At 50.5% G+C, this 25,598-nt stretch overlaps 6 protein-coding genes across 6 annotated transcripts; 5 read left to right on the top strand and 1 right to left on the bottom strand.

The window, feature by feature from the left end:
- Nucleotides 1-5,159: 5,159 nt before the first annotated feature.
- On the top strand, nt 5,160-10,881 carry CHS8 (Chitin synthase 8; the record flags this gene model as incomplete). The annotated part of the gene is made up of 3 exons (XM_014694284.1): nt 5,160-5,470; nt 5,549-10,782; nt 10,850-10,881. 3 exons carry the CDS (start codon nt 5,160-5,162, stop codon nt 10,879-10,881), a joined length of 5,577 nt encoding a protein of 1,858 aa, XP_014549770.1.
- A 1,159-nt stretch (nt 10,882-12,040) lies between these two features.
- On the bottom strand, nt 12,041-15,528 carry G6M90_00g007390 (uncharacterized protein; the record flags this gene model as incomplete). Its single annotated transcript, XM_014694285.1, has 2 exons — nt 12,041-15,300; nt 15,372-15,528. The coding sequence occupies 2 exons, from the start codon at nt 15,526-15,528 to the stop codon at nt 12,041-12,043; spliced, it is 3,417 nt and encodes a 1,138-aa protein (XP_014549771.1).
- A 1,059-nt stretch (nt 15,529-16,587) lies between these two features.
- On the top strand, nt 16,588-19,154 carry G6M90_00g007380 (uncharacterized protein; the record flags this gene model as incomplete). Its single annotated transcript, XM_014694286.2, has 3 exons — nt 16,588-16,802; nt 17,711-18,474; nt 18,559-19,154. The coding sequence occupies 3 exons, from the start codon at nt 16,588-16,590 to the stop codon at nt 19,152-19,154; spliced, it is 1,575 nt and encodes a 524-aa protein (XP_014549772.2).
- Nucleotides 19,155-20,358: 1,204 nt separating this feature from the next.
- phyB (3-phytase B) lies at nt 20,359-21,938 on the top strand (the record flags this gene model as incomplete). Its single annotated transcript, XM_014694287.1, has 2 exons — nt 20,359-20,561; nt 20,627-21,938. The coding sequence occupies 2 exons, from the start codon at nt 20,359-20,361 to the stop codon at nt 21,936-21,938; spliced, it is 1,515 nt and encodes a 504-aa protein (XP_014549773.1).
- Nucleotides 21,939-22,868: 930 nt separating this feature from the next.
- Nucleotides 22,869-23,617, top strand: G6M90_00g007360 (uncharacterized protein; the record flags this gene model as incomplete). Its single annotated transcript, XM_014694288.1, has 2 exons — nt 22,869-22,973; nt 23,045-23,617. The coding sequence occupies 2 exons, from the start codon at nt 22,869-22,871 to the stop codon at nt 23,615-23,617; spliced, it is 678 nt and encodes a 225-aa protein (XP_014549774.1).
- A 703-nt stretch (nt 23,618-24,320) lies between these two features.
- INM2 (Inositol monophosphatase 2) lies at nt 24,321-25,400 on the top strand (the record flags this gene model as incomplete). The annotated part of the gene is made up of 3 exons (XM_014694289.1): nt 24,321-24,438; nt 24,549-24,707; nt 24,784-25,400. The coding sequence occupies 3 exons, from the start codon at nt 24,321-24,323 to the stop codon at nt 25,398-25,400; spliced, it is 894 nt and encodes a 297-aa protein (XP_014549775.1).
- Nucleotides 25,401-25,598: the final 198 nt, after the last annotated feature.

Here is a 25,598-nt window from a genome sequence, read left to right as displayed (position 1 = left end):
CTTGGGCGCGAATTCACCCTGTGTGGTCCGCGAAGGGACGTTCGCCGTTGAGAAGTGCTTGGATGCAAAGGATATTGATTCGATGGTTTGAGGATGATTGGTCGATTCTATCTAGACTTTGGATGTGACTTTTTTTCTCGTCTTCAATTTTGCGTCGAATGAATGATTCAGCGGCAAGGCTCGAAACAAAAATACTTGGAGGAGCCGAATGGTAAGTAATGGGTGATGGCGATGAGAGGATTCAATGAAAAATGCGTGCGGTACTCCTTTTCTCTCCAAGTGGCCGAGAGAACTGGGCGGGGAGACCAGGAGGAATTAGAAGCGTACGAAGAAACGCAAAGGATATTAAACGATGGAAAGGAAGCTGCCAAAGCGAGTGAGGCAGGCCACAGCAAGGCTTGATGGCAGGAAAATCAGTGATCAACGGGTGGAAGTCCACGATGACCTTTTCCACAAGAGCTGGAATCAACAGAACACAGAACAAGAGCAGACAATGGTACTTTGGAGGTGGGCCCCAGACAGTGGCAGGCACAGGCACGGAGTCCTCCAGTCGTGTTGAAGTAAAATAACAAGACCAGACTCTGAGAGTCGACGTCGTCTCAGGTGGTTCGGCGGACGCGTTGAGCCAAAAGCGCAATAATGCTCCAGGACTACCTACTTAAGTAAGTAGGTAGGTACCTCCCAGCAAGTATGCCCCGCAAGCACTGGAGGACGCGGTGTGCAAACCGTCAATGGTTCAATGTTGACTAGCACCACTTGATCACCTAACGCCAGCACCACCGCGATGGTTTTAGCAACAGCAGCCCCAACATTGGGCGTGCTCCGATCAGAGGACAGGCTTGGGGTTTTTTTTTAGGGGCGATGACAATGGGTCTGTCTGGTCAGACCACGCTCTCCATGTCGGCTTGGACCAGATAACAGAACAAGCCAGGCAGCACTGAGCACTTGGGGCAATGTTCAGACAATGGACAACATCCGCTAAATGGCCCCAGGCATTCACTCCAGTCAACCACCTGGGTGTCAAGTTTTGGTGGGTGCACACTGAAGCACCTGTGGCTACAGCGGACCATCTTGGGAATTGGTACTACATGTACCCTGATGACGGCATGTGCACAGTGGCCCTAACATTCAATGTTGAACAACTCGGCGGCCCAACTTGGTTCCCCCCTCAAGCTGTTACAGTCTGGTGCTCCTTCTTCCATGCCTCTAGAGGTCTGCAAACAGCGAACTCGATTGATAAAAACAGAAACCAACAGCTCAAAGAGTCAGGGGAAACGTCGAGACGCCCGGCTTGTCTCCTGTCGCCTGTTGTCTGTCGTCTGTCTCTGCGGGAACGGCGCGTGTCCTCTGTTTGCGGTATCCGATCTACCTAGGATCTAGCATTCTCGACAGCTCTCCTCCCGTGTGCATCCTGGCAAAGCTCTACATCACGAAAGGATCATGATTGCCTCAAGGATTTGCATGGGATCCGTCGTGGTCCCGTCGGTATCACCGTGAGCTGATGATGGCTCGCATTGAGCAGCATGACAGGAATACGAAGAGGCGACATGCGACTCCCCCGCCAACGCGGCCGAAGTCGAAACCTTGTCGCCAACGAGCGCCATCCAGAGCCACCCAGAGCCAGGCAAGGCCAGCTTCAGCCAACCACAAGTCATCCACAACGGCAGTGGCCGCTCGTATCCCGAAAAAGATGTCTGGTGCATTGCCCAAGTGAGTGAGTGGCACAGGTAAGTGGTGGGTGGGAACAACGCGGCTCACGGGGCCACACGGGCCACACGGGCCACACGGTACGTAGTCAAGTTTGATTCTAAACTTGGATCCGGGTGTGAGAAAGGTCCGCGAGAAGTTCTGCTGCGCCCCAGCAACGGTCAGCCTACGCCGTGTGAGCCTCCCAAGAGCCCTTTTTTCGAATTTTCGAAGCATTTTGATGGTCGAAAGAGTCTTTTGCCACGCACATGGAAGACATGAAGATAGTAGTTGGCAGGGGGTTTTTCCTGCTGTCCGCCAATCCTCTGCATAGCTCGGAACAAACCTCCACGGACACGCAGGACTCCGCACATGCCTTAATGCTTGATTTTTTTTTAGCCCGCGCAATTTTTTCACTGGGCCGAGTCCGAATTTGACAGAATGGGTCTGTCTGACTTTCTTCATATTACCAGTGGTAAATCAGTAATGGACTAGAAGTCTTTACTGACTAATGAGGTTTTTTGTTGTTGTTGATATTTTAGTTCCTCTTTGACTTTATCCCGCTGCTCATACATTTTCCCCCTTTCGCTCCAGTCACAACACATGCTACGGGACGCTCATGCTACGTACTTAAGTACTTTACTCCGTACTAGTGCTAGTACTACGTACTAGTACTACTACCACTTCTTCGTGCTCCGCATTCTGTACTCCACAAAAACTGGAATGTATGGGACATCTGGAGGACCTGCATTAATTTCGTGCGAGCTCATTACTCCCTTCCGGTGCGTGCTACGTGAGCTCGTGCTTGCGCTAGGAAACGGTTCAGGTTCATATCCGGTGTCTGGGGCCCTTAAGAAACAGGAGCATGTATGGAGTCTTCCGTGGGGACTGCTCCGCACTATAACTACTCGGTACAATTCTTATTGTTCGATTATCTGGGAGCCTGTGACAGAGTGAAAGTTCCCGAACTTGAAAGACTGCACTCTGTCTGTATTGCGCCGTCTTTGGTCTCCGTTCTACGGAGTACTGAGTTTCGCCTGGGGCAATTGATCAACGTGGGGGTATGTTTCGTGTCTCACCCCGGAATTTAATAATAAATTGTCATCATCGCCAGCATCTTTGTTGTCCGTCCTTCACTCATGTACAAATGGCGAGCCACGTATGTAGTAGTATGTCGCCAGTTCAAGTTTTGTTACCCCAAGGTTGGTTGGCATGTATAATTTGAGGCTTACGCACGGCCACAAGAGCACACCACCTGCGAACTTGGGTGAAATAACCCAGGTACATATTGATCTTGTCAATTTGCTTTCCTTACCCTGGAATATCCACAACCCCTATTTCCTTCTTCATGAACATCGTTACCGATCGGATGGACGAAACGGCGGCTGCGCATGGCTTTTCAAATAATACATATAGCCATCTCTATCATTATGGAGTACGGAGTACTTTTGAAAAAAAAAAAGCACCATAAATGCATGTATGCTCAGGCTTACTGATTCAGATTGATGTTCCCAGGAATTGGTTAATTTTCCAATTGTTGTCCGTAAATGTCTCGAGTATCTAGGTAGTGTTTGCATGAGCGCCATTGCCATCACAGGAAAAAAAAAGAAGGATATACGGAGCAATTGCCCAGTAGACCATGTATATTAACAAAATCATAAATACAATATAATAGCACCATGACATAGTATTTACTGAAGCCTTGGAAAGATGAGATGAGAGGCGGCTGTTAACCTAGCCAGGGATCAAAATCATGATTAAATGATCACGCGGCATGGTGGTAGGGACCCCGGGGTACCGAACTAATTATTACTCGCGCGCTAGCATCGTCATGCTATCGATCCTTGTTGGCTCGATCAACGTCTGCAGGGACAGACGGCGGAAGCTCAGGTACAAGAAATTATGCTACAGCAATTTCTTTCGAGGCATCATCACGGTGTGCTGAGAAAATGCTGGACCGCTCCCTTTTAAGTAGAATTGGAAACACGGACAAAAGCCCATTTACAATTTCCACTGTCTCAAGCCTTGTCTTTGGCAGTCGTTCTGTGGTTGTGGCCGAGATGGGAACAGAACCCGTCGACTCTGGTATTTCGTACTCCACGCTGCTCGTGCTGCCCGGCCCTCGTCGATTTGTCGTTGTGCAGGCAGTGCAACTTATACGGGCTTGTCCTCGGGCCACGCCCCCTCAGGGGTTGAGCCGCACCAAACTAGTACTAGTTCGATTCTTGTCTTGGTCTCAATCTACGGAGTATTTTGATGAGACTCTCCTGCCCACCATCAGAGTTTTCTAAAGTCACAGACCCCCAAAAGACAGTACCCAGACACCCCCAAGCCCCTTGCCAAGGCCACCCTGCCAGCTTTAATGTTCAATGTTGCTTGTCCAGTTGCGGTATCCACAATGCGGTGCTGGGCTTGGGAACGTCGGCTGCCCTGAAATGTTGCCGTGATGTTTTGGCCTGCTGCTTTTGTTAAACACATATGCTTCCGGAGGCTGTCTGATGGATGCGCAATGAACAGCATACCAGATAGAAGACAGCTTACACATGTGTGCTGTGAGGACCGGGGCTTGGACCACGAGACGTCGGGAACGTCGTGTTCTGATTTGGAATACGGCACATCGAATGTTCAATGTTGTCATGACACGCCGGTTCATTCGTAGCACTTCTCTGCGTTGCCTCGTCCAATGCCATCCGTCCGATACACGCCTTCAGTAAGCTTTGGTTGGCCCATCGGCCCGGCGCCAGGGTCAGCATCAATCAAACAAATCGATGTTGCTTTGGCTGTATTAGCGCTCTCGTAGCGCCACCCTAGAGGACGATCCCCTGTAAGAACGATCCCGAGAGCCCAAGTATGGGGCGCCTGGTGTGTGCGCTTCTGGTCTCAATCGATCGCCGTATGAGTTTTGCTCGTCAAGTGTTAGTCCAGGCACAAGCCTGTTCCAGTTCCAGGGCCAGGTAGTAAAGCCAGCCGCTTGCAAACGCCCATGCCACGCATTCATCCATCCACCAGTTCGACCCATTCTGGGCTAGCTCTGGGCAAAGAAAACATCCATCCCTTTTCTTCTGCTGTTGCCAGAGAAAGAGGTTTTGATCCATACAATCAATAGCGTCAGAGTCAGACCGTGGCTTCTTGTCTTGCGTGAGGGCCTTGGCTGTGAGCAACCTCGCCAGCGTCATCTTTCTTGATTTCTTACATTCGCTTTCTGTTGCTATACAAAATCCTGCCTGAACTTTCCGCTTCTCGTTACCTGGCGTCGTACCTCGCCAATACTCCGGCCCTTTGACGTCTTCACCATTTCCCCTCGACTTTCCGAATTCATCGATAACGGTCGCTTCCGCCCCGTTGTGCCGCCGTAATACCTTCGCCTTCTATAGTCCAACGTTGTCGAACCTCCGTTTGCTCCTAGTCTCTTGACTCCAAATCCTGATTTGAAAACTAATTTACCAGCGGTCCTGCTGGATTTCGTGCCTACCATGGCATCGACACTTCCTCCCTTGGGTGCCGGCAACGGAGGGGCTCACACTCAACATTCGTTACCGTCGCTGCCAGCACATCTACAATCCGACACGCACATTACCGGGCACTTGGCTAGTCGCTTTCATGTGTCCCATCCGACGGCGAAGCTGTCCTCCCACGCTTTGGTTTGCCTAAACACTTATACGTCCTCCAGCAAGGGACCAGATGGCGGCAAACCCGGTAGCGCCATGGCCGGCGCCGAAGACATGGCTGATCGTGCCTGGATAAGACTCGGTCACCGATCTGAGAACCAGGCCGTTGTATTTCTGTACGTTAACCAGTAACTGCTCAAATGCGTTTACAGTGATCCTCTCCGCCGTGGCTAACTTGGAGTTTTGCTCAATAGTGGTGAATCTGGATCCGGCAAATCCACCATCCGGAGCCATCTACTCACTGCTCTTTTGGATAAGTCGTCCACACCTCTGTCCAACAAGCTATCTCTTGCTGCATACGTCTTCGATTCTCTCACAACCACCAAAACCGCCACCACTCCCACCGCCTCTAAGTCTGGCCTCTTCTACGAGTTGCAATACGATACCTCAGCCACAACCAATCCAATCTTGATTGGTGGTAAGCTTCTTGACCATCGACTGGAGCGAAGCCGTATTGCCGACGTCCCTACTGGAGAGCGAAACTTCCACGTCCTCTACTATTTGCTGGCTGGTACTAGCCAAGCCGAAAAGACCCATCTCGGTCTCGATGACGGTGCCAGCGGATCTAAACGCTGGAAGTATCTGGGCCACCCCACTCAACTCAAGGTGGGAATAAACGATTCAGAAGGTTTTCAGCTTTTTAAGACGGCTTTGAAAAAGCTCGAGTTTCCAAGGACTGATATTGCTGAAATTTGCCAAATTTTGGCCGCTATTCTCCATATTGGCCAGCTCGAGTTCGAGTCTACCAACAACACAAGCGCCACTGGCGATGACAGTGGAGGCTTCTCTCACGAAGGTGGCCAGACCTCGACGACTGTTAGGAACAAAGATGTTCTTGGAATCATTGCTGCCTTCCTGGGCGTTAGCGCGGCTGACCTTCAGAGCACCTTGGGTTATAAGACCAAAATGATTCAGAAGGAGCGAGTGACAGTTATGCTCGACCCTGCTGGTGCACGAGCACACGCCAATGAATTGGCTAGAACCCTTTATTCGCTGCTTGTTGCCTGGATTCTTGAGAGTGTTAATCAGAGAATATGTGCCCCGGAGGAGGATATTGCCAACACCATTTCCATAGTCGATTTCCCCGGCTTTGCCCAGCAGACTGCCACCGGCTCCACGCTTGATCAACTGCTCAACAATGCTGCCACCGAGGCCATCTACAACTTTACGTTGCATAATTTTTTCGATCGGAAAGCCGAAATGTTGGAGTCGGAAGAGGTCAGCGTCGCTCCTACCAGTTATTTCGACAACTCGGACGCTGTCAAGGGCCTGCTGAAATCCGGCAATGGTCTCTTGAGTATTCTTGATGACCAAACTCGACGCAACAAGACTGATATACAACTTCTCGAGAGCCTGAGAAAGCGTTTTGAAGGCAAGAACCCTGCCATCGAGGTGGGGTCTGCCACTGCCAAGCTCCCTGGGAGCAACTTCTATACCGAGAATGCTGCCGCATCCTTCACCGTCAGACATTTCGCTGGTGAAGTCGAGTATCCAGTCAAGGGTCTCATCGAGGAGAATGGTGAAGTTGTCTCTGTTGATTTGCTCAATATGTTCAATTCTACCAAGAGCGAGTTCGTTGGCAGATTATTTGGCCAAGACGTCCTCCAAACCGTCAATCATCCCATTGAGAAGTCAACCGTCATGCAGGCAACCATCAGCTCCAAGCCCATGCGTGCCCCTAGCGTCATGTCTCGTAAGGGTGGAAGAGGTCGCGGTATCGCTTCTCAACGTCGTCAGCAGGAGAGCAATCTTTTCGACAGTGGCAACACGCATGCTGAGTCTCGAAGTCCTAAGGGAGGCAATAAAGGTGGCATCGATCAAGGTGCCTCTGGACAATTTCTGTCGTCTCTAGACAACGTCCAGAAAGCCGTCACAGACCCAGGCACGAATGCCTATTTTGTCTTTTGTTTGAAGCCCAATGACCGCCGAATTGCAAATCAGTTCGATAGTAAATGTGTCCGTACTCAAGTCCAGACATTCGGCATCGCCGAAATTAGCCAGAGGCTACGATCCGCTGATTTCAGCTTGTTCCTTCCCTTTGGCGAGTTTCTTGGAATGGCTGATGCCGAAACCATTTTGGTCGGCAGCGAAAGAGAACGCGCCGAAATGGTCATTGAAGAAAAGCGCTGGCCTAGTAATGAAATACAAATCGGATCCACCGGCGTCTTCCTCAGTGAGCGGTGCTGGATGGAGGTTGCTCGCCTTGTTGACGTCTCTGCAGCACAAGGCCGCTTCGCCTTGCCATCGTCCGATGGCTATGGCAATGATGGGGCGACGCCCGGAGAGCGTGATGCCTTTGGCGCCTCCAAGGAACAACTATTGTCAGGAGGTAACACCCCTCTCATGTATGGTGAAAAAGGCAGACCTGGCTATTTCGGCTCTGACGATGCTCGATCGGAGGCCGGCGCCTCTGCCATCGGTGGCGGAGATATGTTCAAAAACTTTGATACGCGTGAACAGATGGCAGAGCGTGGCAATGAAAAGAATCTTGAGGAGATCGAGGAATTCAAGGATTCACCAAGCCGGAAGCGTTGGGTCTTCACGGTTTACTTCCTCACCTGGTTTATTCCCGACTTCCTCATCCGATGGATGGGCCGCATGCCTCGAAAAGATGTCCGCATGGCATGGAGAGAGAAATTGGCCATTAATATGCTCATCTGGTTCATGTGTCTCGTTGCTGCTTTCTTTATCGTCGTGTTCCCTATGCTTATTTGCCCGAAGCAAAACGTCTTCAGCGCCGCTGAGCTCTCTTCTCACGATGGCAAAGATGGAAACTCAGCTTATGTATCCGTCCGCGGTTACGTCATCGACTTGGGCAGTTTCGCGGACCGTCATTATCCATCTTTTGTGAGCAGAAAAACAATGTTAAACTACGCTGGCATGGATGTCAGTTCTCTTTTCCCTGTACAAGTCTCTGCTCTGTGTCAAGGCACGGATGGTTCCGTGGACCAGGCGGTGACTCTGGATTATAAGAACATCAACATGACCGGGTCACCAGCCTTGATCAATTCTCAGGATTTAAATGCCCAATACCACGATTTCCGCTATTTCACTAATGACACACGCCCCGATTGGTATCTGGAACAACTCATCATGCTCAAAGGAAACTATGGCAAAGGGACCATTGGGTACTCCCCCGAATACCTTGCGAAGCTTGGTGCGAAGAGACAGGTTATTGCGAGCATTGGAAGCCGTGTCTATGACTTGACTGCTTACACTGTCGGCGGACGTCGTCTTCGTGTCAAACCCGGCGAGTCGCTTCCGAGTGATCCAAAGCTTGCCGACTTTATGGATCAAAAGGTTGTTGCACTTTTCCAGAGCCAAGCCGGCGGGGATATAACCAAGTTTTGGAACTCTTTGGCTCTTGCCCCAGACGTCAAAGCTCGCATGCAAACATGCCTTGACCATCTTTTCTACGTTGGTGATGTGGACACGAGAAACTCTACTCGCTGTAAGTTTGCCGAGTACTTGGTTCTTGCCGTCTCTATTCTCCTAGTTTCGGTCATTGCCTTCAAATTCTTCGCTGCTCTTCAATTTGGGGGGAAGAATGTTCCCGAAAACCTGGACAAATTCGTCATGTGCCAGATTCCCGCCTATACAGAAGACGAAGATTCGCTTCGCCGTGCCATTGATTCAGCGGCCAGAATGCGCTATGATGACAAGCGTAAACTTTTAGTCATCGTCTGTGACGGTATGATTATCGGCCAAGGCAACGACAGACCTACTCCCCGTATTGTCTTGGATATTCTTGGTGTCTCTGAAACTGTAGACCCGGAACCACTTAGTTTCGAATCTCTCGGCGAAGGCCTGAAGCAACACAACATGGGCAAGGTCTACTCAGGCCTGTATGAGGTGCAGGGTCACATCGTCCCCTTCCTTGTTATTGTCAAGGTTGGCAAGCCGTCTGAAGTGGCTCGTCCTGGAAATCGTGGCAAACGTGACTCTCAGATGATTTTGATGCGATTCTTGAACCGCGTTCACTACAACCTGGCCATGAGTCCTCTGGAATTGGAAATGTACCACCAAATTCGCAATATTATCGGCGTCAACCCCACATTCTATGAGTTCATGCTTCAGATTGATGCTGATACTGTTGTCGCCCCCGACTCTGCCACTCGCATGGTTTCTGCATTCTTGGATGACACTCGCTTGATTGCGGTTTGTGGAGAGACTGCTCTGACGAATGCTAAGTCTTCCTTCATTACTATGATTCAGGTTTATGAGTACTACATTTCTCACAACCTTTCTAAGGCCTTTGAGAGTTTGTTTGGTTCCGTCACTTGCTTACCTGGCTGCTTCTCCATGTATCGAATTCGAGCGGCCGAGACGGGAAAACCTCTCTTTGTCAGTCGGGAAGTGGTTGACTCGTACGCTACCATTCGTGTGGACACGCTGCACATGAAGAACCTGCTGCATCTCGGTGAAGACCGATACCTCACGACGCTGCTTCTGAAGTATCATTCCAAGTACAAGACCAAATATCTATTCAGCGCTCACGCATGGACAATTGCTCCGGATTCTTGGAAAGTTTTCCTTTCTCAGCGACGTCGTTGGATTAATTCTACTGTGCACAATCTGATGGAACTGATCCCGATGGCCCAGCTTTGCGGTTTCTGCTGCTTTAGTATGCGTTTTGTGGTTTTCATCGATTTGCTCAGTACCGTTGTGCAACCTGTTACAATTGCCTATATTGCGTACCTGATTGTCCTCGTCGCAACGAAGACGACTGTTGTTCCAATTACAGCTTTCATCTTACTTGGCGCCATATACGGTTTACAAGCCATCATTTTCATTCTTCGTCGCAAGTGGGAAATGGTTGGCTGGATGATTCTGTATGTCATGGCTGTACCTGTCTTCAGTTTTGGTCTGCCGTTGTATGCCTTCTGGCACATGGATGACTTCAACTGGGGTACCACTCGTGTTGTCGCCGGTGAAAAGGGCAAGAAGGTTGTTATTTCAGACGAAGGCAAATTCGACCCCAGCTCTATCCCGCGTAAGAAGTGGGAGGAATACCAGGCTGAGCTGTGGGAGACTCAGACATCCCGCGACGATAGTCGCTCCGAGATTTCTGGCATCAGCTATGGAACTAAGGCCCAGGCTGTTGTATCCGAATACGGATTCCCCAGCCGACCAGATTCCACTACTGGTTTTGCCGCACACGCATTGCCCTATGACTCCCGCAATAACTCGCGCATGTCTCTTGCTCATTCAGACATAGGTCATCACCGCATGAGCCAGTTCGGAGGCTCACAGTTCTTCAACCCTGACGACATGGTTGGACTGCCTAGTGATGATGCTCTATTAGCTGAAATCCGGGATATTTTGAAGACAGCGGACCTGATGACCGTGACTAAAAAGGGTATCAAGCAGGAATTGGAGCGTCGGTTTGACGTGCCCTTGGATGCGAAGAGAGCCTACATTAATAGCGGTAAGTAATTGTACCCTCCTTAAGCTCCTCTCTGTTGGTCATTCAGCTAACTTAAGATGTGCCCTAGCTACCGAGGCTCTCCTGTCTGGCCAACTATAAATGAAGAATTGTTGGCTGAGCCATTATACACTGGATAAAAGATGGATTTGGGTACTTGGGTTTTAATCACACCCTGTTTCCATTTTTCCACCAAAAATTTTCAAAAAAAAGGCTATTTTTATTATATACAATTTCCTCGCTTTCCAATAGTCGAGGAAAACGGCGCAATTTGACGGGCAGCGAACGAAAGAAATTGGGTCACCGCTATGTATTTGTAATAGGGCTGTTACGCCCCCGAGGCTATTTGGATACCTAACCCTATATACATATAGCATAATCATGGGCTTGAGAAAGCATCGTATTTATAGGAAGACAGTTATTGTTGCTTTGATTTGATTTTATGAGGGGTTAAGAGTTGGATTGAGCGGGCGTGTTGAAGCTTATACTTTTGGGCTATCTATCGCGCTTTGATTGGTCTAGTTTAATTAGCGTACAAACTGCGTTTACAATCACATCTGGCCGCACTATGTTTGACCGTTGTGATGCTTGTGCCCACGTGGTATTTTTTGGTGACGTTGAAAACTGACTCGGTTTCGGTTTCCTAGCAACTCCATAGACACGGCAAAGCATTCTATAGCCCAAGTCAATACGTATGGCCCGTGTTCGTTCATCAAGAGGAGGCAAACACTCCAACGTCGAAACCCGGGCTTGGTGTTCTGGCAAATCTCTCTGGCTAGGCGTGTTGGAATGCCGATCCGTTAGATGAACTGGGTTCTCCCCGAGGGGTATGGACAAGACAAGGAACTGGTTTGATAGAGTTTTGCGCAATACTTTGGTGAGTTGGTTTATGGTATATCGTGGATAGGTTTCTGTTCATCTGGCATGTGATGCGCTTGGCCTTAAGCTTGTCTCAGGGATACAAACGTCGCACCCGTTATATATATATGGTTCTTCACTGACTTGCATGTTGTACGGCTCGCTCAGCCCATGTATGATACCAAGTCTGGTCATGGCTGCAGATAAATAATTCTAATGATGGTAAAATAGTTTACTTTCGTCAGCACTAATACACGAGTTTGGGCCGTTGCTGGGTCAACAATCACCTGAATGGGAGCCGTATGCAACAGAGACTGACCCAATTGGACATGGTATAACTATTAAGCAAGTTTATGCCCTGTCGTATCCTCGTGAGCCTCTATGTTAATATTTTTAATGCCCTTTATACTTTGGATATCTTGTCCAGAAGCTGATCAACACCACCTTTACTCCAAGCCCAAACCCGATCTTGATCGCACGTTTCCCACGCCCTTTTCATGAGGGCCGCGTATATCGCGGCTGTCTCATCTACATCGCAAGAGGCTCGCTGAGAGTCCAACCAGCTGAGGATACCGAATCTCGTGATCAGAGTTGTACTCCCAGATTCAATACATGTCGCCCTGTATACAAGCTTGAGAAGTCGGGTCCGCAACGCCGAACGCAGATATGGATTGCTCCCTACTGCAAATATCTTCTCGAACCAGCGCTTCTTATGAAAAACGCTGAGATCCAGCGGGGTTCTGAGACTGTCTAATAGGTACTTGAACAGCCAAGTGAGCTCCGTATAGTATTTGTCATCTTCCGATGGTGTTCCGTGAAGGATATCATGTACCAAAGGAAGCTTATCCAACCCCCAGATAGGGCTGCGTGTAAGATAGGAGTTGACTTTGGGATATAGGGGATGGAGAGTATTCTTAAGAACGTCCAAGGCGTGAATAGCGAATGCGATGAATGCTGAAGGAACGGGGCCGATGTCAACTTGTGCTCTCGACGACTCTGCTAGTTCCGACAGAAGTAGCCAGATCTGCGTCTTTTCTTCGTATGATGAGTCCTTGATTTGGGCTGCCATTTTGAGAACCCCAGTCAGCGCCTCTTTTCGCAAGTTGATGTGCTCAGAGGCCAAGAGGCGCACCAGACCTGCTGCCCATCCATCTTCAACCATGTCTTCCACGCCTTTGGATACCCATTTTGTAAGTACTGTAGCATCATCATCTGACAAAAAAGGCACATGAAGCATCTCCTCTAGCGCTGCCTGATTGACAGTGGACCCTTCGATTTCGCCTTCACCCCCAGAGACTGGTTTACGGGTCGTCCACTGGATTCCGTCGTGTTTCTTCAGCGTCTTGACTTGCTTCGTATCCCCGAGATCAGCAAGATTGGCTGATGCTGTAGAGAAAAGATTCTCTATATCCTTGTACAAGCGTTCTAGAGGCGCAACATCCTTGCTTGACGCTTGAACAGCGCTGAAGTAGAATGACACAAAAGTCGCAAGTTGGTTAGCAGCTTTTTCGTCCCCAGCGTTCAGAGCATACGGCAATTGGTCCATGATCACAACGTTAAGTAAGGACATGTTGCCGTCCGTTTCCAAGGTACTTGGCTTCGAAGAGTAGACTTTCACCAGGTCCAAATATTTGATGGGTGAATTGGCGCAACGACTGACACAATTATCCAGGAAAGACCATACGGTTTCCATTCCAGCAGCCCCCAAGGTTTCTCTCGCACATCGCAAAGCTTGTAATAAATGTTTAAGTGACACAGACTTCGTCACGACTTGGCTTTCCACAGCAACATCCCCCAGGACAGCTTTAAGTTGACCAAGTGGTGCACCCTCCTTATCACCGCACAACAATTGCAAGAGTGCATTGAATGGTGAGGAAGCGTACCCATGACCAAGAGCCTCAAGTTTTGCAAACCATCTCATTCCAGGTGAGTAACTGGCAATCAAGACCAAATTTTCTAGCTCCATTAAACCTAGAGCTCTGGGCTCGGCTTCGATATTATCTCTGTTGAGACCTGCCAGAACACCCGCAAAAAAGGGAGACACATCAAAGTTAGCGGCCAGGGCAACTCGAGGGATGACTTCATAGTACAACCGCAGCAGGCGGCTTGTCAGGGTTCTGTGAAGAATGTTCTCAGCGGGAATGCCTTTGTAGCAACGAACAATCTCCTTCATGTCTGGTATCCGCTGACAAAACATGTCCACCAGCCGCCGACTTGCCTCCATCCACACTGCGTTCCTTCGCCTTGATTGACCATCAAGCATTTTGAGTGCCGCTGAAAGCTTCTCCAGTGCTGCAACAAGAATTCTTGTCGCAAAGAAAGACGTCAGGTGGGATTTCGGGGACAGGCAACGGATGAGTACTTTCTGATTGATTGGCCTAGGAACAATGTTGTCGAGGAGAACTGGAGTCGGAGGGGGCATAGCTGCATATCGTGAAGGATCGCCAAATGATGCAGGAAGTGGGATCATCATAGTATTAAATAAGAATGCTGCGTATCCAATCCATGTCATGGATAATTTGGGCTCAAAAGTGAAAGACTGATTCTTGTGGAAATAGTCCGAAATGAGCTCTGGTGCAGCCCGGAAGATAGCAACCAGGAGCTCGCAGTGCTTCAGGTTGGACCAAGGTCGAAGTTTACCAATGAATTCGGAGAGTACAAAGTTGTAAACAGGAATACCTTCTCGAAGCTTTCCTTCCCAAGGGTCGCCATTGGCCTCATTGTTTTTATTTTTTGCGGAAAGCGCCGAAAATTCGTCGTCGGCTTCTTTCGGGTATAGGCCTTTGTATGGATAGAGTATGCCGCCACTATAGGTCGTACAGGCGTTTGTTAAGAGATGGTGTGCCTTTTCGCAAACAATGTCTTTCTCGTCGGCATTGGCAGTTGTGTGAGAATATGAGTAGAGCGACAGGATACGCATTAAAATCTTTGTGTTGAATGCTTTGAACTTGACCTCGCGCGCGATTCTGCTATCAGCCAAGACATGCGCCTGCAAAGATTCCAATATCTCTATCACAAGATATGGAGGGTCATTCTTCATCATATATGTCAAGTGTGACAGTTGATCTCGTTGTGACAGCAACTCTCTTCGACCTTCTGAGTGCAAGTATTTGAGGCAGCTCAAAAAGAAGCGGACGGCATTGGTTCGAACCGAAGCTTTTCGGACATCTTCCTGCATATCTCCCACATGACCAATTTCCAGATTTCGTCCCAGCGATGTAAAGGTATAGATTCTGGCGCGCACGATTTTCTTTGCATAAGCTCCCCCATCAAAGCTGACAGCTTCACGCAGAAGCCGTAGAGTGGGGGAAATGATAAACCCTTTGCCCTTTTCGGATCCAAGGTTCCTGGATAAACATTTGAGCTGTGCTTCCTGGACCAAAGTCTGACAGATGCCAAGTCCAAATGGCACAAGATGCAGAGATCCGGAGAGCACCTGAAGGACAAGGGCGAGAACAACAGCGACGGAGGACATAACGCCCTCGTTGTTCACCTGAATGGAGAACGACCACATCTCCATGATATCGTGGAGGTGGACGGCTTCCTCGCTGGTGTCTCGCGGTTTGACGCCCTCCAGATAGTCTTGCAAGATGGCCAGGTTCTGTTTTCGGTCGTCATCGCTAGAAAGAATGTCATCGAGAAATTTCTTGAATGATTGCAGTCCTATTTACGTCGAGAGAATCAGTAAAATAGCAGGGAAAAGCCCGCGCCCCAGAAGTTGGAGAGGTACACACCGTGACGGGCCTTGCGCATGTCCTGGTCAAAGGTCAAGAGCTGCCGGAGCTGTTCGCTTGACGTGACTTGCTCGCCAGTTGGAATATCCTGAGTGAGCTTCTGGCGCTTGCGGAAAGCCGCAGCACCGTCCGTGTCGTGGGTCGATCGCTTGACCATTGCGACGAAATCAATTGACGGGCTCGCCGTCCGAATGGATGCGACGCTGGAGGTCCAAGTAAGGCGCCTACATCAGCGTCGCTATTCTTGAGAATTTAGAGTTCTGCCAGTCGTCACCGCCGCCCCGCCAGACGAGATGGGTTAGTTTGTTGCATTGCAGCCCAAGCCGTTTCCCAGTAACGTTTGAAAGTTGCAATTCTCCATATGTACAAGAAAGACTGCTTCGTTTGATTGTGGCCAATGAGCAGATTAGGCTAGATAAAAAAGATAACAAGGCCATGGTCACCCTTCCAAGCAAACATGCAGTCCCGAGGTTCCTTATCCAGTCACCATTTGTTCAATGCTTCTTGGAGAACATACCACCAGTTAACGGCTGATCAATCAGTAGCTTCTCTCGCCGAGGCGGCAAGAACTACCTGAGTAAATGCTGGGCGGCAGGCACTGCCAAGTTTGTCCACATTTTCACTCCTCCAAAAACTATCGTCGATGTACCTTGTGACTAGTCACAGTGCTGCTCGAAATGACAACAACCTGCGCATGGCATGGAATTGCCTAGTTACCTGCCTCCACACCCACTACTCAACTAATGTACAATAATCGCTTGCTATATATATTCGGCCTACCCTCCACGGGCTGTGCAAAACAGCTTCAATGGACAGAGGAGGCCCGAAGATGTGAGACAAGCATGTGGCTTTGCCCTTCACCACCGGCTGCGCAGACCACCATAGGCCATCAAGGACGGTCAGCATGAGCCTGTTGATGGGCCTCACCAGCATGAGTCCTGACTCAAACACGCCACTGATGCGATGCAAAGCTCCAGCCTGCCAATTCACCGTGACGACTTTGGCCATGTGCCGTTTAATGCTTCCAACGCCATTTTCTGCTTCCGTTACAACCAGAACCCACCTAGTACGAGGTGGTGATGGATATTAGTCTTCAGCAATGCTTGACCGTGCGTGGATCCCGTGTACAAATTCCGTACACATACTACTAGTACATGCCTAGGCAGTTACTTAATGGATTATTCTTAGCAACCAACGAACTCGTACATTGGCAGACATGAACACCTCCCTTACAGACGCGGCGCCACTCGACAAAGATCGGCTGGGCCGTCTGGGCCAAGTGCAAGACTACTCAAAGTCCAAATCTCCGACGTGTATCAAAACCGGAAAGGACAGGGGCTTTGTTTACAGCGGAACGACAAAGCAGGCTCATATTTCTAATAGCTTTTGTCCACCGCGACACCATCACGTCGCCAAGGGGGAGGTTCCTAGGTGAGTGGCGTGGGCAGGACGTAATTCCAATCGAAACACAGCTCTTCGTGGTGGACATGAACACCGGGGGCCCTTGGCCAATGTCTGCAGACCACGAGACCCTCGCGGGAGCAGCCCGTGGCAATGCGCCCACAGGCTTGTGATAACGGCGCAGCCATCAAAGGCAGATGCAAGTCATCGACTCGCTGTGCTCAACCGGCCGCCTGACGCTCTTTGTGGGTCTTTGGATCTCAGAGGGTGGTGCCAACCACCCGGACCGTTGTTCTAAGCGCTGACTGGATGGCCTTCATTCAAGCACGGCCTATCAAGTCGCGGCATCATGCACCGTCACGGATGAACCGCCATACCCAGCTGTTGTTGATGGAACAAGGAGAGTTTTTTTTGTTTGTATTTTGGGCCACAATGCCTCGGGGCCCCGGCGTTGGGTCAAATGAGGCTCTCCTACGTTAATCGAAGGTCGCGGTGCCTGTCTGAAAAAGACGGCTTAGCCGTTCCCTGGCAGGTCGTCGTCGTCTTCTCGACTGTAGTTGTTCTGTTTCTGTTCACGTCTTCGAACATCCAACTCGCTGGTCGGTTGTCACTTGTCCTCCTGCTTTTCTTAATCTCTTTGTTCACTCTCTTCGCTTTTTCGCAATCCACGATATGCAAGGGCCGAGACAGCACCATTTATTTGACCTGTAGTATGAAAATATCGACTTGTACTCCTAGTGAGGTCACAGTATCGTGGTTCTCAGCTATTATTATGACTTGCTGGTCTCCCTTTACATCTTGCTTCGAGCGAGAGCCGTACTATAGTAAGTAAGCATCTCGCTTCTGGTCTACCCATTTGTTAGTCTCGATGCATACCTACTTCGAATCCAAATCATGCTGTAACTGGGATTCTGACAGGTGCTAATCTTCTTAGGTAGTGAGAAACGTCCTTCAATGATCGTTCACAGTCAACCTTCGTTTCAACCTCGTCCAGTAGCTGTGACTGAGGCGGGATATCCGGATGCTGTGTGGAAGCAAAGACCTCCAAGGAAAAGCTTTGGATCAAGCAGGACAAGCTTCACTGGAAGGAATCGATTTTGGTCAGAGGGGTCGCCGCGTAGGCCACTCATTTCTGCACCTTCTGATTTTCGACATTTACAATCGGGCTCATTTCAGTTCCCCCCTGATGTATCCCCATCCGATTGTCAGCCAAGTCCCCGACAATATCAATGCCATGAGGATGAATTTGAGGAGCATGAGAGCTGCTTTCGTCCACTCGAACTGAGCATATACTCGACGGATCGCCATATATCACCTCTTCTGCCACATTTTGAGTTTCCCAGAATTACAACACCTCCACCTCCACCTCCACCAGCATACTGTGCAGAACGTTCCGAAGACTGTCACCAGTTGTCTCTTCAACGTAGTAACACCTCTATATCGTTTCACGTTCCTCGAAGACATCATGTTGACGCCTCTCGGTCCGTCACTGAAGAAGAACTTCCTCCGCAAATTCCTGCCAAGTCTAGATATCGAGTCCGTGCTTATACCGGTCCTGAGGTAGAAGCTATCAAGGAGCGTGTAGCAAGTGCCTTGATTGAGGTCGATATCCTGCAAAAACAAATCGACAACGTCATCGAAAGACAAAGCATCTACGTCAACAGTCGTCCTTCAACCGCGCATTCGATAGCCCGCGTACATGGTATGCCCTCCACCTTTTCATGTAGACATGCCTCTGGTTTCTTGGGCTGTCCAAAGTCGAAGCCTTTATATTAACTAGCTGTAGACCTAGAACCCATGCCCTCTATTCCTGCTCTGCCGCCCACAGCTCCGTCATTTGCTGAGCGCCTGAATGCTGATGTAGAGCGACCTCAAACTGCACCAATTAAGACGTCAGTCAACGCAACGCTGAGTCACAGGAAGACGACGCCTGAGGACAATTTTAGGGCTACCATGAAGCAGAACCAAGCCATGTGTGAGAGCCAAATTCTGCCGCCGCCACTACCACTTGTCCTTCGACCGCCATTGCGGAAAAAGAAATCCTTTTCACGTGTGTCCGCCTGGCTGTTCCCTGGTCAGGATCAGGGCAAAACCGTAGGCCTTGATGCCGTCACGAACAAGCCGGGGCCGGTTAAGAATAAAGGAGGATTTTATCAAATTGTTTCTTCCAAAGGCACAGTAGGGCAACGAAGCTGCGAGTCGATTGATAGTATATCAACATGGCAAACCGGGGATGAACAGCACACGACTCCATCAATATCCTCGCGCGAAAGCACGCCGGCGTCAAAGCACGAGGAACACCATGAAATAGAACGGAGAGCAACCTTTGGCAAAAACGATGCCAGAATTGGACAGCCGCCGGTTGGCGTCATTGCAAGGTGAGGGAGAGCCTCACGTTTTCACTTTGTAGAGAATACCCTGGAGAAAGGAGGGACTTGTATTCAATGAATAACCATTTTGCATGCACTTGGCGTTAGTATGGATCGACATGGGGATGCAGGACGCGAACTGATGTTTTAGAAAAATAATGAAACGCGCTGCGACGGGTTTGAACGGCTCTAGAGAATGAGGCATAAGGAGCCTGAGACTCGGTGGAAGCTGCAGGCAAAGGACGAAGGGGTGCCGGGCGTTGGCATTGGCACGGGATGAACAAAAGGGGAGGTTTGAAACGATGAATGCATGAAACAAATTATGACTGAATGCAAGACCCTTTGATTGCATAGGCATTGCAAGGAGCATTATATGTTGAGAGAGTCGAATTGAAACAAAGCGTGCGAGCTACATTGACGATTGTTTCGCGTTGGAAGACCGGCCCCTTGGAGAATAAAGAATGACTGACTCATTGGGCACAATGGGGGCGCGCTTCGTGATGAAGGGTGGACAGTCGGGTGCCTGGGTGTCTAGGTAGATGAATGGATTTCACAAATTCCAGTCGAGGTGGTCAATACATGTACTGAAGCACCGCAACAATGGGCGGAGTATCTGAAGATGAATTTTGAAACCTTTGAAGCTTGGGGAGAGGGGACCGTGAGTTTGCAAGCTACTTACTCAAGTACGGGGTGCAGGTCGAGCGCGAGGGCAACCGTCGACATTTGAGAGACCAGGGGCCGATGCTGCCCATGGTTGGTGGCGGCAACGGTACCACCAGGAGACCAAATTGATGCAAGCACCACATGCAGGCTGGTTGGTGCCGTTGGTTCCTCCTGCCCAGCGAGCACCTGAACCCCCTATGTACGGCTGGAACAGCCTCGCAGCGATGACGCGGTAAACGAGGCTCCTGAATCGTCAGACTTCAATGTTGCATGTGGTCTGGTCTCGGATGCTGGTATTTATACGTCGGGCTCAGCCACTGGTTCTCTTTTCCCTCTCGGCCACCAGCTTCACACTGCTTATCTGGGCTCCAATCTGCGGCCTGCCGTGTTGAACAATCGCTTTTGATGGCGGCCAAGGCGGCATTTATCCCAACATACTCGGATCGGCGTATCGACACGACGTACTCGGTACATTGAACGCTGCGCAATACTCAATACTACCCTTCGTGCAGATATTGATCCCCGCACTAGACCAACCTGGTGACCGAGACACAATGGGTGTAATATCAAATACCGTGGCCTCGCTGAAGACGCTCGCCGGGCCAAACCACAAATATAGGGCCATTCCGGCGCCCGTGACGGGACGAAATCATGCACAGCAAATCTTTGATGAGCGGCCTCCTCGCTCAAGGTTTTTTAAATTATCAATGAGCGTCATGTTGCTCGCCGTCTTTGTTTTTCTGGGCTTTGCCTTCGCGTAAGTGTCACATCGCCACGCAGCATCCCACTCCGCAATGTTGCTCAACAAGGGACTCCTTATAGGCGAGATCGATCAGACTCCGAGTCGTGCGTTAACAACGGCTCCTGCACCCACGATTTTCGCAAGCACTGGGGCCAGTACTCGCCGTACTTCTCAGCACACAAGGGATCTATCAAGCCTGACATCCCGTCGGGATGCGAGGTCACCTTTGCTTCAATCTTGTCTCGACATGGGTCCCGCAACCCGACGGCCGGCAAGTCCAAGGCCTACAAGGACCTGGTTGAGCGGATCCAAAAAGATGTCAAGGACTATGGGAAAGGCTTCGAGTTTCTCAAGGATTACAAGTATACTCTAGGTTCTGACGACCTCACCCCCTTTGGCGAGCAGGAAATGGTCAAGTCTGGAAAAAAGTTCTTCAAGCGCTATCAGAAGTTAGCGGAGGATTCGACCCATCCCTTTGTTCGAGCCTCGGGCTCTGAAAGAGTCGTCATGTCAGCGCAAGATTTTGTTCATGGCTTCTACAAAGCCAAGGGCAAGAATGGCAGTAAATACCTGGAGGATATTCTCGTCATTCCAGAGGATAACGGGTCAAACAACACCTTGGATCATGGAACCTGTGGTGCGTTTGAAACTGGACCTAACGCGGAGCTTGCACACGACAAACAAGCCCCCTGGAAGAATATCTGGGCCACTCCCATAATGGAGCGTCTTAACGCGAAGCTTCCTGGCGCCAGGATTACGCTCGAGGAAACGGTTTACTTTATGGATCTTTGCCCCTTCAACACTGTTGCCTCGGAAAAATCGACAGTTTCCGACTTTTGTCGCTTGTTTTCCAAGGAGGAGTGGCGTGGATATGAGTATTACGAATCGTTGGAGAAGTGGTATGGCTACGGACCAGCAAATCCGCTGGGACCGACCCAGGGAGTAGGATATGTTAATGAACTGATTGCTCGACTTTCCCACTCTCCGGTCCAAGACCACACATCAACAAATGAAACACTCGACTCTAACCCGTCGACCTTCCCTCTCAACCGGCTACTGTATGCCGACTTCAGTCACGACAACACAATGATGACAGTCTACGCCGCACTCGGGATATATACCAACGCTACTGAAATTCCCACCGATCGCAGGGTGTCCCCCAAGACAGCCGACGGATACTCTGCTTCACAAGCCGTGCCGTTCGGAGCACGCATGTATGTCGAAAAGATGCACTGCGGCGGAGACGACTACGAGATGGTCCGAGTTCTCGTCAATGATAGAGTAATCCCTCTCAAGGGCTGCAAGGCAGACAAGCTCGGGCGCTGTGAAGTTGGCGACTTCCTCAAGGGGTTGGACTTTGCCAAAAAAGGTGGTCTCTGGGACCAGTGCTGAACCGAGGAAGAGCATATCGGCGGACAGGTTATACCATGAGATGCATTGATTTAGCGACTTGAGCTTGTTTTATTTTCCCCTGTAGTACGTCTAGACTTTAGCTATTTGGTACATGCATGTAATTGGTGACTTTATGGTTGGCTCTACCTGCGCCTCACAGTGTGCAAGTGAGAAGTAAACAAATAAACAAACATATGTTGGGTATAGGTTAAGGTCCCTGCTAGGTATGTACGTATACTCTCCGTAAATCCGTAAACATCCATGAATGAGCTTGACACTGCTCGACGGCTGTATCATGATACGAATCTTGAAACTATGAGACCCACATGCAGAAGAAGTCTGGTCTGGTCAATACTTAATGTACATGTACTAGTTGCTACGGGGTGGTGACGGGCGCCAAGTCTCGGTGTGTGAACAGCGTCTGTGTGTCACTGGAGACACGCTAAGCCCTGGCTGCGAAGCCATCAATTGACGACACATACGGACCTCGTCACCACATGCACCTGCACCTGGGCAGTCGACCAATACCAGACCTATTTGACTACTCGTACGTGCATGTCAATACCAGCCAGGCGGCTCAAGTGGACAGTTCCTTGTCGGCTCCGTGGCCGTCAACTGGACGTGCTGACAACCGAAAACCAGCAGCTGCTAACTTAAAGTACATTGTGCCCAATCTAGCCCCAAGCTCGATTACCGGAATCTGGATGCCTGCGCCGTGCATTCGTCATTCGTCATCCGTCATCCCACAACATCTGGGCTCGCGACCACCTTTGACGTCTCTGCGCGGTCCGGTGCACGGCAACCTCTGTCGCGCGTTGCTCTGGCACCTCCATTTGCTTCGATTTGGGCTCCTACCTGGTAGTGACTAGTCTGGTAGTAGTACCACTGCAAACAACACCACTGAGACCGTGTCTCTCCATCCCACCCACAATGGTGTCCACGGCTGGGGCCATCGTCATTACCATCATCGTGCTGCTCACGGCGGCCGTCGGCGGCTGGGTCGTCTTTGCTCGAATGCGCGCGCGCAGGCTAGGCGTATGTACTGACACCCGCGTCTTCTGTCTGTCAACGCTAACTGTCGACTCTCTGTTTGCTTCCGTGCACAGTTACCGCCGCCTACGCTATCGTCGTATTTGCCGTGGAAACGAAACGAAACCCCCTACGGCCCCCCGCAGCCAGCTCCCGGCGGCGTCGTTGGCTGGTTCAACGATCAGGTCCGCAAGGTCAAGAACAGAAACAATCGTTCCGCGGCCGGTGCATACGAGCGGCCTCTTCAGGGCGGCAGTGGCGGGCGTCGAGGCTTTGGCCCTCTCGATCCCGACGAGGCCTGGGATGCGCGTGTAGGCAATGAAGCCGACGGCTACGGATACTACGAAGAACAGGAGCTCGGTCGGCATAGCAACACCGAGTATCCTGGCGGCAGCAGCTACAGCATGAATTTGGCCACGAACCCTCGTGCAGACTACGACGACGAGGAGCGCGGTCGCAAACCGGGCCGTCCTGACGTCTCCCAGAACAAGAATCCATTCGATGATGATGCCGTCTCAAGTTTGCGTGGTGTCAGTCCCCGACCTATCGATACGGCTGCGGCGCATACTCATAGATCAAGACCAAGTCAACCGGAGAGCGATGGAAGCAGCCCTACTGAGAGAAGGTCGGCCTTTAGGGAGAATGTATAAAATGGAAAAGCCACTTGTGTTGAGCGGGGGGGATGTGATGATGGCGGCCGAGATTGGGATGGTTCAGGACAAAGAACAGGAGACGGGAGATGGGATCATGGTGGTTATGTACCGTGTAGGGGAAAACATGCGCATTTACCGGAAGAGTTCACAGTTGATATGTTTTAAAGCTGCAAGATGAACAAGGCCGAGGTATCAGGGCATCGGCTCGCTGTTCTTTTTTTTCTCTCTCTTTGTTGTTTTGCTGCAAGCTGTACGGTATAGCTCAGGGCGCTTAACATGGTCGGAGTTTGTTTGGCTATAGTTGCGACGATGGCGCGCTCTCTCTCTTGATATACACAGTCAAGGATTGTCTTTACTACAAGGTTTGCTTGACTGGCGTTCCAACCTGAATTCCGAGCATGTCTTGGTGCATGAATCCTGTCCAATACATACTTAAGTACCCAGGTACCTGGCCATGTCCAACACAAGCATCAGGTCTCCAGGAGGTACCTGCCAAGGGTCCAGTCCCCCACTCTAATAACTATCCCCAAAATAACCCAACGTCACTTCGTCATGCCGACATGGAGCCAGTGCCCCTCCACCCCACGTCGAGGAGCGTCCGAAGAGAAACACCACACTCGTCACCTTGTCCTTTGCTTTGCAAGAGCATCAGCCCTCAGGCGTAGGGATTTCCAACAGCCCAACTGGGGTCGCAGCAACCATGGCAGATCTCGACCTTCAAGCTGTCCACGATGAGATGGTGGCAATTGCCTACGAAGCCGGCCGCATGATTCTCAGTGCCAACCCGGCTGACCTCGACACCGGTACCAAGCTGAACTGTATGTCTGGGAGAAAGGAGGTCTAGGCTCTCAGGTTTCAAGAACCACATCGCCGAGCACTGTTGTAGTATTTGGAACTCAAATAGCTAACTGTAGACTTCTTTGGTCAGCCGTCGACATTGTCACCGAGGCCGATCAGGCTGTCGAGAAGATGGTGTCTGGCAGACTGGCTGCGTCATTCCCATCCGTATCCTTCATGGGCGAGGAGACGTACAAGCCTGGCATGAGACTTGGACCGGAGCCTACATTTGTCGTTGACCCTATCGACGGTGAGTTCGATCCGCCGTAGTCACTGCGCTCCTCCTTTCAAGCCTACTACGAATGCTTAATACTCGATGCTCACAGGCACCACCAATTTTGTCCACTCCTTCCCAAACGCATGCATCTCCCTCGGCCTAGCCGTCCAACGCTCTCCTGTAGTAGGTGTCATCTACAACCCGTGGCAGGACCTCCTATTCACGGCCATCAAAGGCAAAGGCGCCTACATGACCCGGAGCAAAGGCACGACTCCTCAAAAGCTGCCCCTGGCCAAATCTCCCCGCCCTCTCCAAGGCCTGGGGACATCCCTGATCGCAGTCGAATGGGGCTCTGACCGAGAGGGATCCAACTTTGAGCTCAAGACGGACGTCTTCAAGAAACTGGCCGCTAGTAGGGAATCGGGCGGCTCCATGGTGCATTCGCTTCGATCTCTGGGATCGGCCGCTCTCAACATTGCTGCCGTGGCTGCTGGCCAGATGGACGCCTACTGGGAAGGTGGATGCTGGGCCTGGGATGTCTGCGCCGGCTGGTGCCTTCTCGCTGAAGCTGGGGGGAGGATGGTTAGCGGAAATCCAGGCAACTGGGATCCCGAGCTGGAGTCGAGGGTGTATTTGGCCGTGAGAGGCGCGCCGACGGGCCAGAAGGACCTGGTGGAGGAGTTTTGGAAGGTGATTGGCGACAGAAAGATGGGATACTCTGTTTAATTGTATGACCGTAATGTTGGAAAACTATTTACTCTTACAATTCATAGAATCAGACACAAAAATACAGCATAGACTCTTGGATGAACAGATATGAATCATGAGTTTTACTGGGTCCTTGCCTACACCGAGGAGCAATATCGAATCAGAGATTTTATTTTAAACTTGAGGTATATTGAAACTTCGTCTATATATGCCCAC

This window comes from Metarhizium brunneum, chromosome 1 (assembly GCF_013426205.1).
Source record: "Metarhizium brunneum chromosome 1, complete sequence".
NCBI lineage: Eukaryota > Fungi > Ascomycota > Sordariomycetes > Hypocreales > Clavicipitaceae > Metarhizium > Metarhizium brunneum.
Note: the sequence above shows the minus strand (reverse complement) of the source record. Positions and strands in the feature narration are given on the sequence as shown.